The 18,302-nt window shown below is 34.9% G+C and overlaps 1 protein-coding gene across 1 annotated transcript in view; it reads left to right on the top strand.

Moving 5' to 3' along the window:
• LOC149779281 (uncharacterized) overlaps positions 1-18,302 on the top strand; it is a 151,746-nt gene that overhangs the window by 90,118 nt on the left and 43,326 nt on the right. Inside the window, exons 22-24 of the mRNA XM_089939880.1 lie at positions 8,518-8,725; positions 14,768-14,869; positions 16,569-16,655. Of these exons, the coding sequence (XP_089796006.1) occupies positions 8,518-8,725; positions 14,768-14,869; positions 16,569-16,655 (397 nt within the window). The remainder of the gene's footprint in view (positions 1-8,517; positions 8,726-14,767; positions 14,870-16,568; positions 16,656-18,302) is intronic.

Here is an 18,302-nt window from a genome sequence, read left to right as displayed (position 1 = left end):
TATGCCGGTTATATTTATTAAATATACCCATGTCTAAACAAGCAGACTATGGGAATGTTGGACTTAAAACCCTAATACAGCATTATGGAAGAGAAAAATCTGGCATAAGAGGCAGCAAAACACTGATTCAAGGAAGTGAATCTTTGGCAGAGTTCGTGTTAGTGAAAACTGACAGAGGTCTCGGAAACGCTTATAATCACGCGTATTTAGACGCCATTTTTTTTATTTAGGTGGGCGGTAAAATTCAAAGACTTGCCAGTGCAGCTTCAGTCACCTGCATAGTGGGAAAATGTGTTGATCAGTTAGCTGTGATGATATTTACAATTACAGAATTTAGTGGTTGAAAGCCCCCCCGGGTGTCACAACTCTCAGAGTACATCAAAAGAACATGCTGCAATAGCTAAGCGGTGAGATCAAAGGCTTTGACTGGCAGCTGGTGGGAAAATCTACGGATTTTTACAGTGCTTGAATTCAGAGGCAGAAATACCCAGAGATGTACATGTGGTCATTTATAACAGTACATCAAATAAACAACTTTAGCTTTCATTATTGTGTTCATTTCCGAGTGTAACGGAATAAGCAGTGCACGTGACCTCGGAATCATGACATGTTGAGACATAGACTTGAATGAGTATTTTGGGGTTCAACGGCAAACTGACGAAGATTGTGAGATTCAGGAGAGGGCTAAAGTTGCTAGAACTGATTGTTTGAAAGGGACATTAGCCAAGTGTAAGAAAATGTATGATGCCTAGCTTAGTGCTTTAAATAAGACCTTCCTTGGATCGAAAAAATTCAGACTCACTATGATGGACAAGCAAGAGCTATGTCAGTGTTATAAAGAATATAGAAATTAAACTCTATGGCAACCAATAGTTCTTATAATTGGCATAGTTTCCTGAGAGGGGACTGCAACTTTTCCTGATGGGACTCATATTTTTACCAAAATGGGAGCCATGGACTCTTTAGTTTTAAAATCCTAACGAGACCTCTGGTTCAAAACTTTTCTTTTTGGGACAGAGATATCCAAGAGAGAATACCCATGGGGCCATACATGTGGGATGTTGAAAATTGTACAACCATAAAGAACAGTAACTTGTTCAAGCTAGTTATGCATATGTGTTTCGGACAGCAGGCAGTGAAAGGAGTTTACAGCACAGAATACTATTCGTACACAGGAGGAGGAGGATCATATTAAATTCAGAAACAATTAACAGATTAATGCTCATAGGGAACATCAGAGATCCCCATACAACATAATTAAGTGTGTGTAGATCTCAAGTTGGCAGAACCACTGAGCAACAAAAGAATAAAAGGACAAACTTTTGTATCATGCAGATGTATGACCAAATGATGTACATGCTCACTATGTGCAAAAATTAAATGACATTAAACATAAGAGACTGACTGATATGTGTAAACTCAAAACAAGATGGATAAAATTTGTCCTGTTTGTGTTCGGTTCTTCCTATTGTATATTTTGATCTTGGTGATATTTTCTGCAGACCTCATTGGCACTTTGTTCCAAGCCATCATTTGGTATTTGTATTGCAAAATGGATAACTTAAAAAGTCTATTATCTAGTATAATACATTTTTAAGCAGTATCATTAACTGATGATGAAATTGATGGAAAAATACTTGATGTCATTCTGATATATGGATTCTTTACTACACTACTAATCTAATCATCCTGAATCTTTTTTTTTTACCGTCTCCTTTAGTCTTACTGGTACCAGTGCTTTTAATAAAATTGTAACTTCTATTTTCTTGCAATCTGAATATTTGTAATGATGTGTTATTGTCAAAAGGTAAAATGTGCTTAGTGTTGTAAAATCTAAAACTATTAATTAGCAAGAGACTAAAGTAAAAAGTGGACAGAAATTATTGCCATATTACAGTTTGTTAGAAACAACAGAATAGTTGTACAAGATGTATTTTGCACAAAGTTGTAGAACTAGTGCTCATATTGTCACCACATATTCTACTTTAATAATTATATCATTATTTCTGTATATTCCTATCAGTATTTCCCAGTGGTAGTAATTTTCTGATCTGATGTTGTTCATTTCTTGCGCAATTTTTACACATCAAGAATTCTCACCGTATCATTAAAAAACAATGTAATCTGCACCAAATTGAGTTGTTTGAGAAGAAATTAATTCTTTTAACCCAAAAATAACTGAAGCTACGAGTTCTTGCATTAAAGTCTCACATTAAATAACATTTGAAGTAGCAACAATAGTAGTTTAGGATGCAACTGTACCAATTTCACCTTTGGTATATCCAAGTCTTGAATGTGATGGAGGAATATTGCTCCAAAATAAACAAATCAATTTTAGAACCTGTTCACTGACTATGAATCAAGTATCCGAGTCCAACTGAATTGCTAAAAAAATTTGAATTCTTTTGACAACATCATAATTAGCTGTCAAATATGGAGTAAGCCTATAGTCTTTATGCCATCCCAACCAAGACCCCACCACAACCACGTGACCATGCCCAATGACATCACAGTAATAATCGCTATACAACTAGAGATGACATCTCTTCGAGAATTTTGATTTCAGTAGAGCTGTAACAGAGTGGAACAGAAAGAAAGAGTGACAGATTTTTAAGTGTTAGTGAGATATTTAACAATGGAAATTCCCACCACCACCACTTCCTCATTGGAGATCACACATACACAAAATGTAGAGTACATCCTGAAATTGTGGCAGCTTCCCTGCAGAGGAGATAACTTGACTATTCAGTTTTATTGGTCTCTGGTTATCCCATGGTATTTCTGTTACTTGAACATTATCTTACAGTGTGCCCATTCAGCATGGTCGAAAAAGGCTTACAACCATTGAGAGTTGTTCAAGGACTCGCATTACTACAGATGTGAAAGAACGAGAACCATACTATAAATCAGTGAAGATAAAATAGAGTATATATGTGTTTGACTGTCCCTGATTGGTTGCTAATGAAAGTAAGATTTTAGTAAAAGTGAGGGACATTGTTTTATTAACATAATTTACATCCCTTTACAGACCCGAGTTTGGACGACTCATGACTGAAATCAGCAGCTGACTCTTTGGTGCAGTATTGAAAGCACACATTTCAAATTTGCATAGATCCAGAAAATGGTGCTGCTGTTATGGTTTTTTTTCTTCACAAAAGCTGTCATCATAGATGTGTCTATACTGATATAAATTTGATCATGAGCACTCAAAATTTTAAGTTACTGAATTTTAATATCATGGTGTTTGCACATATTTACAGTGTGAACTGAATTAGTGCAGAGTCCTGAACTCTCGAGTTTTGTGCAGAAATATGGAATCCATGCAGAATACAGCCTGAAATGTAGAGGTTTTCAATCTTGGATTTAGTCTCCCCATTGTGTTTCACACTGATATGCATATTCACAGAACATTTGTATAGTATTAGTAGTAGGAAAAGTAAGTGAGAAATTTAGATACATATCATAAACAAGACAAACAGTATGTGGGGGGAGAAGATCATAAGTACAGGCTGGAATGGAGAAGTATAATAAAAACAGTAATGAGTAGAAGTGTGCCTCTTTTTGTATGTGTGCAACATTATTTTCTTAGCTTCAGTAAGAAATTTCATCAAAAGGAAGACAATAAAGGGTGTACAGTTAACTAAACCAATATGAATTTAGCTACTTAAAAGATGTATCAAATTGATTTTAACCTTCTGGTCTGTTTCTGTCTATTCTGGTGATATGTCCACTGAATCAGTATGGTTGGAAAAAAATATTTGGCAAATTTAAAAAATTAAAAATCTTTTGGCAGATTATGATTATACCCTACTTCTACCTGAGAGATGTGAATGATGTTATTTCTTGGTTTGTTGATTGTGGTTGTTGCTCAATTCAAATGCATCATTGAAAAACATTGATGCATTCTCATACTTTGTTGCAAATATTTATTACAGATGTATATCACCAGATATTGGTGAATATAGCTTGAATAAGTTATAACAGTTCTAGTTGGAACAATGAACATTGTTAAGAGAAAATTTAAGTGAGCTAAAATGTAAACTTTTTGGCAGTGTGTGATGCAGGATTGCACAAGACTTTTCCATCTCATATGCTCACCATGAAAATTCCATTTGCACCAACTGACGATGACTTTTAGGTAACTGACAGAAAGGCATAATTGACGATATTCTAAGGTCTACAAAAATTACTTGAGTCAAAAGTTATAAACTCATACAGCTGTGGCAAAAATGATTGACTAGTACCTTTGCTGCTGTTGCCACAGTTGATTAGTTGGTTGATTCAGTGTGGTTTGATTTTGGGTTTTTGGGTGATTTTTTTTACAATATATTAGGTGGAGGAAGAACCCCGAAAGACCACCTACCTGAATTAGTTGATCTGTGACACAAACTCACTGCTTGCGATGTTTAAGTGATGTAAAAGCAAGCACCTTAGTACACTTGGGCACATGGAGCCTCTTGATTTGACGTTTATCTCCAACTGAAGTCATTTAGACATGAGATCTTGGGGTTTCAGTTTATCATTATGGCCTTTACACCATTTTCAGATGAAGAGAATCTATATATGGCAGCCAGTTTTACTGCTGAAGAAAATCCAAGTCCTTTTGAGACACCAAACACCAGTTATGTAGAACCACTGACCTTACACAAGTAACTGGCAACATTCTCATTAGCACATTGGAGGCAAGTAATCACATGACAAGCATCTTGTACCACTGCCATGGAAGCCCCTCAGATCTGTTTCACAAGACAAGCATCTTATACCACTCTGCCATGAAAGTCCCTCAGGCCATAGGTATAAGTCTCATATGAAAGACTAGAAGTGGGAGATAGAACCTGTGACAACTGGATTGAAAGTGCAGAATGTTACTGCTATGCCACACAAGATGATTATGATGTTGTTGACAATACATTTAACTGCAATGACATTGATTTTATGAGTGCTCTGGGAAAAATGATTCCTTGACTTTCATCCATTTTTTTAAATCTATGATATAAAAATATTTGACTTGCTATAATTTTTTATAACTTTATATTAGTCTTGCAACAAGGTGTAAAAATAAGACATTGGTAACTGAAAAAGATGTTCTTACAAGAAATGATATAGTGTAAAAGTAGACAAATGATGCAACATCACTTCCACAGGCATCATTGGTTTTTTTTCTGACAAATCATTTAAGTTTACCAAAACATTTATTGGAAAAAATAATAACAATGAATCGTAGAATCTGACCACACATTTAAAGCAATACAAGATTTAACTACTATTCTAATCAAAAGCAGCCTGCCTGAGAACAAAGAAAAATAGCAAGACATATTGATCACCTTAGGAAACACAGAGTTTAGTGAGGATACAAATTCATGATTTCTGTATTAGAATAGAAATATCTATTATAAAATCTGTATTCATGGATGTTAAATTAGTAGGTATTAAGGGACTGATCAATGACATCTACAAATAATAAGCCACCATGAAAATCTGTGATTTCACAGTATCAGAGACATACTTGGCTGACAGACAAACAAACAAAAGAACAAAAAACTGATTATAATGAATGAATACAAATAAAAATATGCAGTAGATTATATGATGTATATGAATTCAGTAGATTACCTCCAGCCAGCTGTCATTTAAATTGCTTCTGTCCCCAACCCAATATTAAAATCGCTTCTACCACCCACTAACCCATAGCCAGAAATTATGTTAAAAAAATATACTTCTGTAGGGGGCAGTGTTTCTCGATTAAAACATCTGACGGTGGATCATAATTTTTTTAAATTGCTTCTGTTGTGGGTTGGTTGAATTTGAAAGTGCCTTCCCCCTGGGGGGTATATGTTTTACTGGAACAGCCCTGAATGGAATGTCCTTTTTGTAAAAAATATTGTTATATCTGCTTCTCTCCAAATGGATGACTATATCAACATGGAGTTTTTACCAGTAGACTTCTGATACCTAGTTGGTCCTAATTAAAATGATGCTGCCACGATGACTGAAAAGTCTTGTTGCCACTACTCCCCATGCATGGAAGATCATTATGATATGGGTTTTTTACCATAAGACTTCTAATGATGTCTGATTTGTCCAAAATCAAAATGGTACCAAGCCAACATCCAGCATGTGTACCACGGCAGTTAATTTAAAACTCTTGTTATCACTGAAGAATATCAGAGATGGTTTCAACACTTAACACATAAAAGGAAGAAATAATATTATCTTGAATTCTGGAAAGTCTTTAACTTGGTGGAGCATCAAGGAACTTTTCTTTGATGTTACAGTGATTACAACCCACATGTCAACATTGGGGAAAAGAATTAATGTAAATTGAAAGAATTGAAGTTAACTTAAGGACAGAATAAATAAATATTACCAAAACTAATTTTCAGTTCATTTGCTAATACTCCAAATATAAATGTGAATATTCAGTGATAGATGTTTATTATATTGCTCATTAAAATTATTTTCAGATTAATGCATGCAATATTTTAACAAGAACTGTGAATAAAGATTATAATTAGTGTATAGTTATTGTGGGTATTTTCCTTTCTTAAACAGTGTTGGATTTTGATGATGAAAACAGATCCTTTGCATAAGCCTGTTTCGAGTGTACACCTGATTTGTGCAACTGCTTTTTGTTGGCAAATGGTGAGGTCTTTCAAGATAGATTCTACTGTTGTAACAATGACAACAGCAGTATTGATGGTGACAGTAATGAAGAAACATTAGGCTGACTCAAGGTGTGGATCCAGTAACAGTATATCATCTCCTATGTGTTAAGATCAACAATGTTGAGGACTGCCAACTGTATAAGAAGCATGTTAATGGCAACAAGTCTCAGTGAGAGGACTGATGAGATGATGTGCAAATTTTTATGTTAAACAAATGGAAATTGGTTCATTAGTTGTCACTTTTGTCCATTTACATGCTAAAAATCAGATTGAAAAAAAAATATCTTCCTCTTTTGAAGTCAAAACTCCTGACCTTTTTGTGGATCTCCTGATCTGTCATGAGCTGAATGTTCTGTTCCATCAGCTGTCTGAATCTGTGTCCTCATTTTGTTAGAGAAAACTTGTTATATTTATTTAAAAAAAACAATAACACCTTTATTATTCAGACACCAGACTGATTAAGATAACTGAGTATTGGGTCAGTTATGGTGGTATTTTTATGTTTTGGTGATTTGCTAATGGTTCATTTAAACCAATCATATTTTCTGGTAATAAAGTCTGTCACTACATTTGCCATTTGTGGAAGGATGGAGTAAGTACAGACAAAAACATTGTATTGCATGATATAGAAAAGTTTGTTATGTCCCCAGCTCTAAGGCAGGCAGAATGTTGCTATTTTTGGACTCTTTGATGTGCCTACTATGTGCCTGGATACATCTTGCATCAGACTTTTTAGTTTGGTTCATTTGGCTTGTTTTATGTTATGCCACAGCTATAAAACTAATTGAGGAAATGTACATGATAATGGTATTCCATACATTCTAATTAGGCTACTGCAACCTTTAGTGATGCTTTAGTGTCTTTGGTTAAAATATTTGCCTAAGTTTACATTTTCCATTACAGGCAATGGCATTTGTATCCCATTAAAACAGTTGTCAGAATTTATGTCTTCCATTACAGGCAATGGCATCTGTATCTCATTAGAATATTTGTCAACTTCACATCATCAGGGCCCCGAGTGGCCGAGTGGTCTAAAGCGCTCACCGTTCCGGATCACTGCCATCTCACCTCTGTCTGCGTGGGTTCGAGTCAAAGGCTCGGCTAGCGTGGGTACATGGGAAAGCCTGCCAGTACCTTCTCGTGGGTCGGTGGTTCTTCCCTGGGTTTTCCAGGGTTCTTCCTCCACCAGTTATACTGTCCGCCATGTATAGCCTATCTTGTGCTGAAAAATGGCTTCCATTACAGGCAGTGGCACTTATATCAGCTTTAAAACATTTGTCAAAGCTCACATCTCCATTACAGGCAATGGTATTTTTTATCCAATAGAAAATTTATCAAAGTTCACATCTTTGATTACAGCCAGTATCATTTATGTATCTCATTTTAATATATGTCAGAGTTCACATCCTCCGTTAAAGGCAATGGCATTTGAATCTCATTATAATATTTGTCAAAGTTCACATCTTTCATTACAGGCAATGGTGTTTGCATCCCATAACAATATATTTTGAAGTTCACATCCTCCATCACAGGCATTGACAGTAGTATCCCATTGGAATATTTTTACTTTGTAAACTTTACACTATCCAGCCTTTATTTATCCAGAGTTTATTTATGTCTGATTGTTAGAAGAAGTCTAGGATTTGGCATACTAATATACCTTCCTTGCTATATATGATAAACACAAATAGCTATTCCAATCCAAAATCTAGAGGTTTCATTTTCTTGTGCAGAATATATCTGATAATCAGTCATGACGAAACTATCATTTGTTTAAATCACAGTGCTGTTAAGTGTTGTAAATTTAATCAGAAGCAGGTTTATAACTGCTAATTTTAATGACATATTTCAGGTTGGAGGCAGTTTCTTTCTTCAGACAAAGGGAATCAGCCAGGGATCTGTTTTATCTACCCTCCTTTGCAGCCTGTTTTATGGCCATATGGAAAGAAGTCACTTCACTTTTGCAGAGGATGAACTGATAATGAGGGTTGTGGATGACTATCTTTTTGTGACTCCAACCCAAGACAGTGCTAGGGGCTTCCTTGACAAGATGTTGGAAGGTTAGTGTGATATGTAGTGTATTGAATATAATTGATTGGCCATAATTTGACTGATAATTGATGCGGGTAAAAACATAATCATATACAATGGAGAAGTTTCCAAGTACTTTTTACTTTGGTGACTTGTTGTCTAGTGCAAAGCTGCAAAAATATAGCATGATGAAATGAGAATTAAACCATTCATAGCACTAAGTGACAAAATCATGAAATTCAAACATGCAAAATTTTTCAGAATTGTAAATTGACATAATTTAAATGATAGGAAAATATTTCTTTGATAGTAATCTTCAAATAAAGAGGAACACTTTTAAAGCGAAGCAGTATATGTTTGCTTCTAGAAGTTAACTTATATAGGTTTGTTTTTCTTTTCAAGACAATATTTTGTAATAATCCAGTGAGACCTGAAATGAAAAAATGTTTAGTACCTTCTTCAGCAATGCAGTTTATCTGATTATTGATCACTGGTCCAAGCTAATCTGCAATTCAGTATTGGTACAGTGGTTTCTTGCTGTAATGCCCTTCATTATATCAAGTTAATTAGCCATCAAGTACTGGTAGAGTGGTTTCTCGCTGTATAGCCCTTCATTATATTAAGTTAATCAGCCATCAAGTACTGGTACAGTGGTTTCTCGCTGTAAAGTCCTTCATTATATCAAGTTAATAAGCCGTCAAGTACTGGTACAGTGGTTTCTTGCTGTAAAGCCCTTCATTATATCAAGTTAATCAGCCATCAAGTACTGGTACAGTGGTTTCTCACTGTAAAGCCCTTTCATTATATCAAGTTAATCAGCCATCAACTACTTGTACAGTGGTTTCTCACTGTAAAGTCCTTCATTATATCAAGTAAATCAGCCATCAAGAACTGGTTTAGAGGTTTCTTGCTGCAAAGCACTTCCTTATATAGAGGATCTCAAATGGGTAACGATTTAATATTGAATTTATGAAACGATTTGAATAATGCCCATCTTTTGTGAGCCTTGGCAAGCAAAAGCTGGACGGGGCCTCAAGTGGCTGAGTGGTCTAAAGCGCTCTCCATTACAGATCACTGCCATCTGACCTCTGTCTGCGTTTGTTCGAGTCTCGGATTCGGCCAATGTGGGTATGTGAGAAAGCTTGCAAGTAGCTTTTCGTGGGTCGGTGGTTTTTTCCAGGGTTTTCCTGGATTCCTCCTCCACCATTAATACTGGCTGCCATGTATGGCCTATCGTGTGCTGAAAAATGGCGTTAAACCCCACAATAACAACAACAACAACAACAAAAGCTGGACATTATTTAACAAGTTTCGTAACTTTAATATTAAATCATTACCCATTTGGGAATCTTTTTATCACATAGTTTTATTTCAGTAGAAATTATTTAGATAGAAGAACAAATAATTTCGTTCATTCTGACAGATGCTGTACCTTTCATTTGTTGTGCATAAAAAAAATTCCCAAACAAAATTGAAATTATAGTAAAAGTATATTATACATTTTTGATAACTATAAATCAAAGAATAAGCATCCATCCAAATAAACAGAACATTTTGCAAAAGACAAAACATTTGTCAACACAAGATGTCCAGTGCGTGTCATGTCACATTGTTTGATACAGTGCACAGTACTGGTTTGAGTTGGTCTACAGGACACAGTGACAGTGTTTATGTTGAAATTCCACAACTAAACATTACATTGTTGCAATATTATTGTGAAAAAACGATTACTGGATGCAGAAATATATATATTTACTGTACAGGATTTGTGACTGGATATTTGCAGTATTTGATTTGGAACATTAGATTGTACAGAAGACGTAAACAAATCTCTGAGTCGAACTTGCATCACATATTTACTGCATAAATATACTGTGGTTGGATAAAGTTCTGTCAGTTGGGGAGACTGGTTTACGTCTACATTCTTCTGTGAACAAAGGTGAATTTATTTACTTCAGTAAGTTCATGTTTAAACCAAGCTTGTATATTGGGTGGATTCCATGCTACAGATACACCACCCATCCATCCCCACCCTTATCCTCGTTATCATCTAAGCAATACCAGTAGTTTTACTAGTTGTTATTGTTCTTGCCTTATGGCTTTGCCATTTTTCATGTTGTGATATGTTATACATGACATAACAAACCCATGTGGGTTTAAAGTGGCAATATTGAAATAGATGAGACTATTTTTTTCCCAATTTCCTTTTGTGAGTTGATTATAAAAATGACGGCCAAAAATGTTCAATGAAAACAAAAAATTCCAGAATGCAGGGTTAAAAAAGTTTTGCCACAGTCGCAGCCAATCAGTAAAGAGAATACTGCACAATAATTTCTTGGGCTTATTTGGACCAAACAGAATCACATAAAGTGATATGTTCACATGTATGATATAAAAAATATGAAACTGCACACACTGTAGGAAAGTCTACAGACTATGTGATAAATCAAGTTAATCAGCCATCAAGTACTGGCACAGTTATTAATCTCTGTAAAGCCCTTCATTATATCAAGTTAATCAGCCATCAAGTATTGGTTGAGTGATTTTTCACTGTAAAGTCCTTCAGTATATCAGGTTTATCAGCCATCAAGTACTGATACTGTAACAGTAATCTGTCATGATAAAGCTCCTCATTATAACATGATAACCTTCCATCCAGTACTAGTATATTGTTCCCATACTATAAAGCCTTTCAGTATACCAAATAAATTGCCATCCAGTATTAGTATATTGTTCCCATACTATAAAGCCCTTCAGTATACCAAATAAATTGCCATCCAATACTAGGATATTGTTCCCATACTATAAAGCCCTTCAGTATACCAAATAAATTGCCATCCAATACTAGTATATTATTCCCATACTATAAAGCCCTTCAGTATACCTAAAGCCCTTCAGTATACCAAATAAATTGCCATCCAGTACTAGTATATTGTTCCCATACTATAAAGCCCTTCAGTATACCAAATAAATTGCCATCCAATACTAGTATGTTGTTCCCATACTATAAAGCCCTTAAGTATACCAAATAAATTGCCATCCAATACTAGTATATTGTTCCCATACTATAAAGCCCTTCAGTATGCCAAATAAGTTGCCATCCAATACTAGTATATTGTTCCCATACTGTAAAGCCCTTCAGTATACCAAATAAATTGCCATCCAATACTAGTATATTGTTCCCATACTATAAAGCCCTTCAGTACACCAAATAAATTGCCATCCAATACTGGTACAGTTGTCCCTCACGATAAAACCATTCAGTATGCCAGGTAAACTTGTGTTACACAGTGGTCACTAACTATATACCTCCTTTGTTAAGTTAATCTGACCTCCAATACTGATACAGTGTTCCCTTATGATAAAGCATTCAGTATACCAAATAAATTGCCATCCAATACTAGTATATTGTTCCCATACTATAAAGCCATTCAGTATGCCAGGTTAACTTGCATTCCAATACAATACAGTGGTCCCTCACTATATACCTCCTTCGTCTGTTAAGTTAATCTGCCCTCCAATACTGATAAAGTGTTCCCTTATGATAAAGCATTCAGCATACCAAGTAAACTTGCCATCCAATACTGATATAGTGTTCCCCCACTATAAAGCTCTTGATTATACCATGTAAACTTGCCATCCTGTATTAGTTCATTGGTCCCTCACAATAAAGCCCTTCAGTATACCATGTCGAGGTGCATGGTATCATAGATATACTGGCTTACCATGGCATTTTTATGTGGTAATATCCTGGTACTTTTTCACTATACCAATACTTTGGTGTTTTCCATCAGTATGGAACATACAGAAACTCTTGAATAATCATGTTGTGAAAGTAATGATATTAACAGCATATTTTTTATTTTTCGTCACAAAATAATTTATAAATTAAAATTTATTATTTATCCTTTTACTAAACAGATGTATTTGTCACAAATTAATTTTGAATATTTTAGTTATAATGATATTTAGGATCCTTTAATATATGCCAGTGTAGTGACAAAATGGTATGCTGTGAAGTACATTCTGGCAAATTCCAACTTTTGGAAGAAGACAGATTTAGGATTTGTAAATAAGGTTCAGTTGTAGTTATTTACTATAGTACTAGCACACCCTCCAGTTTGTAACCACCTACCAACTTTAAAAACTTAAAGCATCCAGTACATAAAAAATGCACAGAACTTAGACATTTCATTCACTGATTCATAATTTCTCATCTAATTGTCACAAAGTGGTTTCTAACACTGTCAAATTATTGGCGTCTAAATGTGAATCGATGTTCCCATGTCAACAGGCAAACAGACTGCTTGCTGTCCATTTCTGGTTTCTAGAATAGTCTATTTCAGTAAAAACTGTGTTGTTTGCATCCAGTATTTGCAATGTCTAGTTTTATTATTTTTAAACAAATTGATCAAAGAAATAGGAGGAACTCTTATATGTGCTTAAAGACATGTAAATCCAAAATTTATGGAATTATTGAGATTTTCCAAGATGGTAAACTACATCACATGTGTTGCTTGAAAACAGAGACTGGCCCAAGTAAATATTTTGACCGTGTTACTAAAGAAACTCTTGTTTGATTCAAAATGCCAACAGGTTAACATGCTTTGTGTTGCTCTGGCAACAGTCAGGCTAGATTTTATAAATTTTGAATAAAGTGACTAAGTTGTGTGCTTTTTCTATGCTTGCTGCTTCTGTTTTTAAAATCATTAGAGGTGGTACAAACAAATGGGATGGTATGAGAATACTGTAGCGTGTTAATGTCAAGTTCACATACTCATTAGTACAAATGAGGATCATCCTAAGATTTTTAGGAGATCAGTTTGTTTCTGTTTGAATTTAACATAATTTCTCAAGTCCACTAAATGACACTCATTTGCTGAGCATGTGTGTTTTATGCTTAGTGGCTCTATGTTATAAATACCCTTATCTTGTCTGGGTGTTGGCATCCCACTCAAAGCTTCCCTGCCTATTATATCAGTAGTGTACCTAGTGTATTGTAGGTTTCAGTGTCAACACTTCCTATTTTTATCAAGTTCTAAGTGACTTTTACAGTGTCCAATATAATGTAACCTTTATCATCCCACTTTAGTTTCAGTTTTAGATTGCAAATTATACAGCAGTTAACATTAACTTAGCTAATTCATGTCCTATAAGGTACTGACCTTTCTTCTGAGCTGAAATATTTTATGTCATCTCAAAATAATAATTTTTACATGTCAGGCCCCTGCCCCAGATCATGAAACTGTTGATCCCTAATATAATTGCAGTATACAATAGTATGTATCTTGGTATGTACTGCAGTACATAATTTTGTTATGGTACCCAGCTCTAATACCAAGGAAACTTGCTATCCATTACTGGTAAAATGGTCCCTCACAATAAAACTATTCAGTAGACTAAATAAACTTGCCATCCAATACTGATAAGTGATTTCTTGTGATAGACCATTCAGTATACCAAATAAACTTGCCATCCAATACTGATAAGTGATCTCTTATGATAGACCATTCAGTATACCAAATAAACTTGCCATCCAATACTGATAAGTGATCTCTTATGATAGACCATTCAGTATACCAAATAAACCTGCCATCCAATACTGATAAGTGATCTCTTATGATAGACCATTCAGTATACCAAATAAATTTGCCACACAATACTGGTATAGTGATCCCTCACAATAAAGTGCTTCAGTATGCTAAGTAACTTGTCCTTGTCCCTCATAATAAATATACCAAGTAAACTTGTCATCCAATACTGATACAGTGGTCTGTCACTATAAAGCCTCACAGTATACCACTGCCCCACTTGTAATATAGGCATGTTGTATGGTTATTACTCCCATTAAATTATTGTTTGCTTCTAAATTCATTCACTTTTATGCTGTTTATAAATAAATACTTGCTTTATTTTGTGTTGTATGGATTATTATGACACATACATGTACTTGTTTGGAACAATCCTCTAGATAAAGTAGTTGCGTATATATAGCACAGGTCATATTTATGACTGCTATACACAGAATCACAAAGATTAAGCATTCTAGTAATAATTTAATGATTCTGCAGGCATTCCAGAATACAACTGCTTTACAAACATCAGCAAGGTACTTGTCAACTTTCCCCACACTCATCAGAGATTGGGAACAATAGAAATGATAGACAGTGAGGGTATGTATTAAAGGTATAATTACTGTTAATATTTTTTCTATTTTCAATCCCTGTATTTTTTTCTTCCAAAGCATAATTGTTAAAATGTATTTGATGAAAGATTTATTATTCCACAACTAAACGTGGTGATAGCAGATTGTCTCAAGCACTTAGGTGTTCCAGGAACACCGTTGTATTTTTTTTTTTTATTCTAGAGTAAGACATGGATAAATATACTGATGTGCCCTGCTAATATTTAGTATATTGAATGGCAATGTTATTTCATTGCATGGTACAACAATATCACATTTCAAGATCATCAAATTGATTAAATCTTTTGCATGCTCTCCCCTTGAGCCAACTTTATAAGTAATTCACAGCAAACAAGAAATGTCAAAAACATCAAATCTAAAGAAGATTTCAAATAAGGGAAAAGAAACAACATTGTTTTAAATTGCTGATTTAGTTAAAATGCAGATGGAATGCAAATGGAATGCAGATTTAATAAAATTAATTGTTTCAGGATCTGTTTGACATACATAATTGATACTATATGACTTTGCAGGTAATGATTACAAATCATGTTTACTTCTGCATGCATTTCTGACCTTATTTGTTCTGACAATTTCCTTTAATTGATTGTGGTCACAGAATGTTTACTTTGCATGGCAGCAGGGTCATTTCTGAATGAAAAGTGTCTTTTGATGGCATAATGGGAAATATGTATTTTTATATGTTAAAAAAATGTAAAAAGTACACAAATGAAAATAAATAAATATGAGTCACATTTAGAGTACACGCATCATGTTTTATGGATTGCCCACTCAGTCAGGTGGACGTGGACAAAAAGGTAGGGGATTAGGTGCTCACTATGATTAGTGGAAATCCACTCGGTGGATTTTTCCCCCATGTCTAGTGGAAATGCACTCAATCTAGTGGAAGTCCATAATGGATTTTATTGCAGCCATAGTGGGTTTTATGGCACACTTAAGTGATTCTATTGTATTCGCTCCAAAAGTTGACACTGTAAACAAACAGATAGGAGAATCCCTGACATGATAAAGCTGTCTTTGGCAGGCATGATATTCATACCTTTACCTGTAGAAACTATACAGTGGTAAAATTTCTTGTGATATTTATCAATTATTTTTTGTCATAGTTTCTCTTTTATTTCCATACTTTTTCCAAAAAGTGTGCATGCCTTTCAGTATTAAACAGCACTGTACAACTTAAAAGCATCTTGCGTGTGAATTGCTGCAGAGAAGACATGTAAGTTCCATGCTATATCATGGATGTCCATGATTACATAATTATATTGCTGTGACTGGGCTAATAAAACGTATATGTCCCATCCATGCCGAACACAGCATGGAAAGGATTGAGGTCAACCATGGGAACATGAGTTTTCTGTCAGATGTGATGTGTGTACTGTACATTTGTATTTATTTCAATATTTGACTATTTAATATGTACCAAAAATGTAAAATAATCTTTCCCATTAATATTTTCTTATTGTCTCATTTTGTCTTGATGCATGTAAGACTAAGTTTGGTGTATTTGATAAGAAGCCCATGCTTAGTGATAAAGCCACACCCATTTTACAGAAATGGGCATTATTTACCAAAGACATATTTACCCGATCACAAACCCACCATTTCATTAGGCTGCACCAAAGGGTTTATCATTGGAAAAATACTGTATCTGTTTTATTTATTACTAGTATCCGAATGGTTCCCATGGTGTGGAATGATGTTTAGTATGAAAACACTGGAAGTCAGGGGAGATTATTCCAGATATGCAGGTGTTTGTAAGTACAATTTTCTTTTATGTTGCTCCAGATTAGGCGGATATTTGCTCAAAGTATTTTAAAATAATTTATAAATGCACGTGTACTTTGATTTGAGTGGTGTCACAGTACCCTATCACATCATGGTTATGTATATTCATTGTGCTTATTCACAGCTGTGTATGTTTTATTCATGCTTGTTTCTTGATGTGCTAGTCACCTAAAACTATTTGCTTATGCCATGGCTATAATTTACACTTTCTTTCCTTTCTCAATATCCTTTTGTAATGCTCAGATTTTTGCTCACAAATCAAATCAAAGAGTGCATTGATTCAAGATTCAGTCTTGAAGTTTGTTTTCAGGTTGAAATGATTGGAAGTACTGCTTACCACCTTTTAAGTGCAGTAAACCAACATAATACTAAAGAATGGCTGACAGGTGCAAATGATCATGTGACATGCAAATGACTGCCTATAATATACTGTAACTCCATTTCAGTGTAACTCATATCACCCAAAGTTGTTAATGAATTGATCTTGGAAAACAGATGAGTAATATAACCACAGTTTTAATTATGTTCCCAATCCCTTCAAGGCAGAATGAATGCACTTAGATTGTAACACAGTTATTCAGCAAGGCACTTAGCACCATCAGCACTTAACCATTCTGAAGATATCTAAAATCCAAATTCCAGGAATATATGGGTGTCAGCACTGAAAGATGTAGGTACTGTGATCAATTAGATTCTGGGGAAAACTTGGGATTTTAATCAATTCATTTTAAATCTGTTGTGACAGTGAATTAGATTGGAACCACTTTGGTGGCCTAGTGGTTAAAGTGTTCGCTTCAGATGCGGGTTCGACCAAGTCGTACCAAAGTTTCATTAAAATGGTAGTAACAGCTGTCTCGCTAGGCATTCAGCTTTAAGAGGTTAGTGTTAGGCTTGGTCGGCCTGGTATCAGGATAATGTGATTGGGTGGGACATCATGCTACATGTTTTTGGCATGATTCCTCAGTGCTAGGCATCACTGTAAACTGCAACACTGTAGACATTGTAGCAGCACAACTGAAAATTTGTTAAAGCTATGTTAAAAATCCAAATCACACACACACACACACACACTTCAATTAGATCAGACAGTTGGATATATTGTTATACAGGTAGACAGGGTCTTAGGAAACTCAGCACTGGAAATGTTTAGAGTTCTGATGGAATCCTAAGAATAGTGTCACAACATATAACAGTGTCATTAAAGTCTACAGCCTAAGTTGCTCATGGTTCAAATGTTATATTGCATAGACCCAGTTCTGCCAGTGTATTATGTAATGGCAGATCTGGATCTGTGCAGTTTCCTGTTGGATCGGACTTATAAGGGAGAATACATGATTTAGTTCGTATGCAGATCAACAGTTTTTTCAGTAGATGGAGGATGAAAGTAGTACTCAAAGATGAATCCTCTGATGAGGTCACAGTTGACTATGAAGTACTATGAGATGCCATCTTTTATTCCCAATGTTCTTGTCCATTATAAATTCATTGCCCAACTCTAAAATCTCAGGACAGATTATTGGCTGAAGATTGTAAAATGTATCATATAGTCAACACATTTCAAGATCATATTAATTCGAAAGAGAACCTAGGCAGCTAGACTAATGGGCCAAAACTGT

The sequence above is a fragment of the Sinohyriopsis cumingii genome, chromosome 17 (assembly GCF_028554795.1).
Source record: "Sinohyriopsis cumingii isolate HCF-2022 chromosome 17, ASM2855479v2, whole genome shotgun sequence".
Classification (NCBI taxonomy): domain Eukaryota; kingdom Metazoa; phylum Mollusca; class Bivalvia; order Unionida; family Unionidae; genus Sinohyriopsis; species Sinohyriopsis cumingii.
Note: the sequence above shows the minus strand (reverse complement) of the source record. Positions and strands in the feature narration are given on the sequence as shown.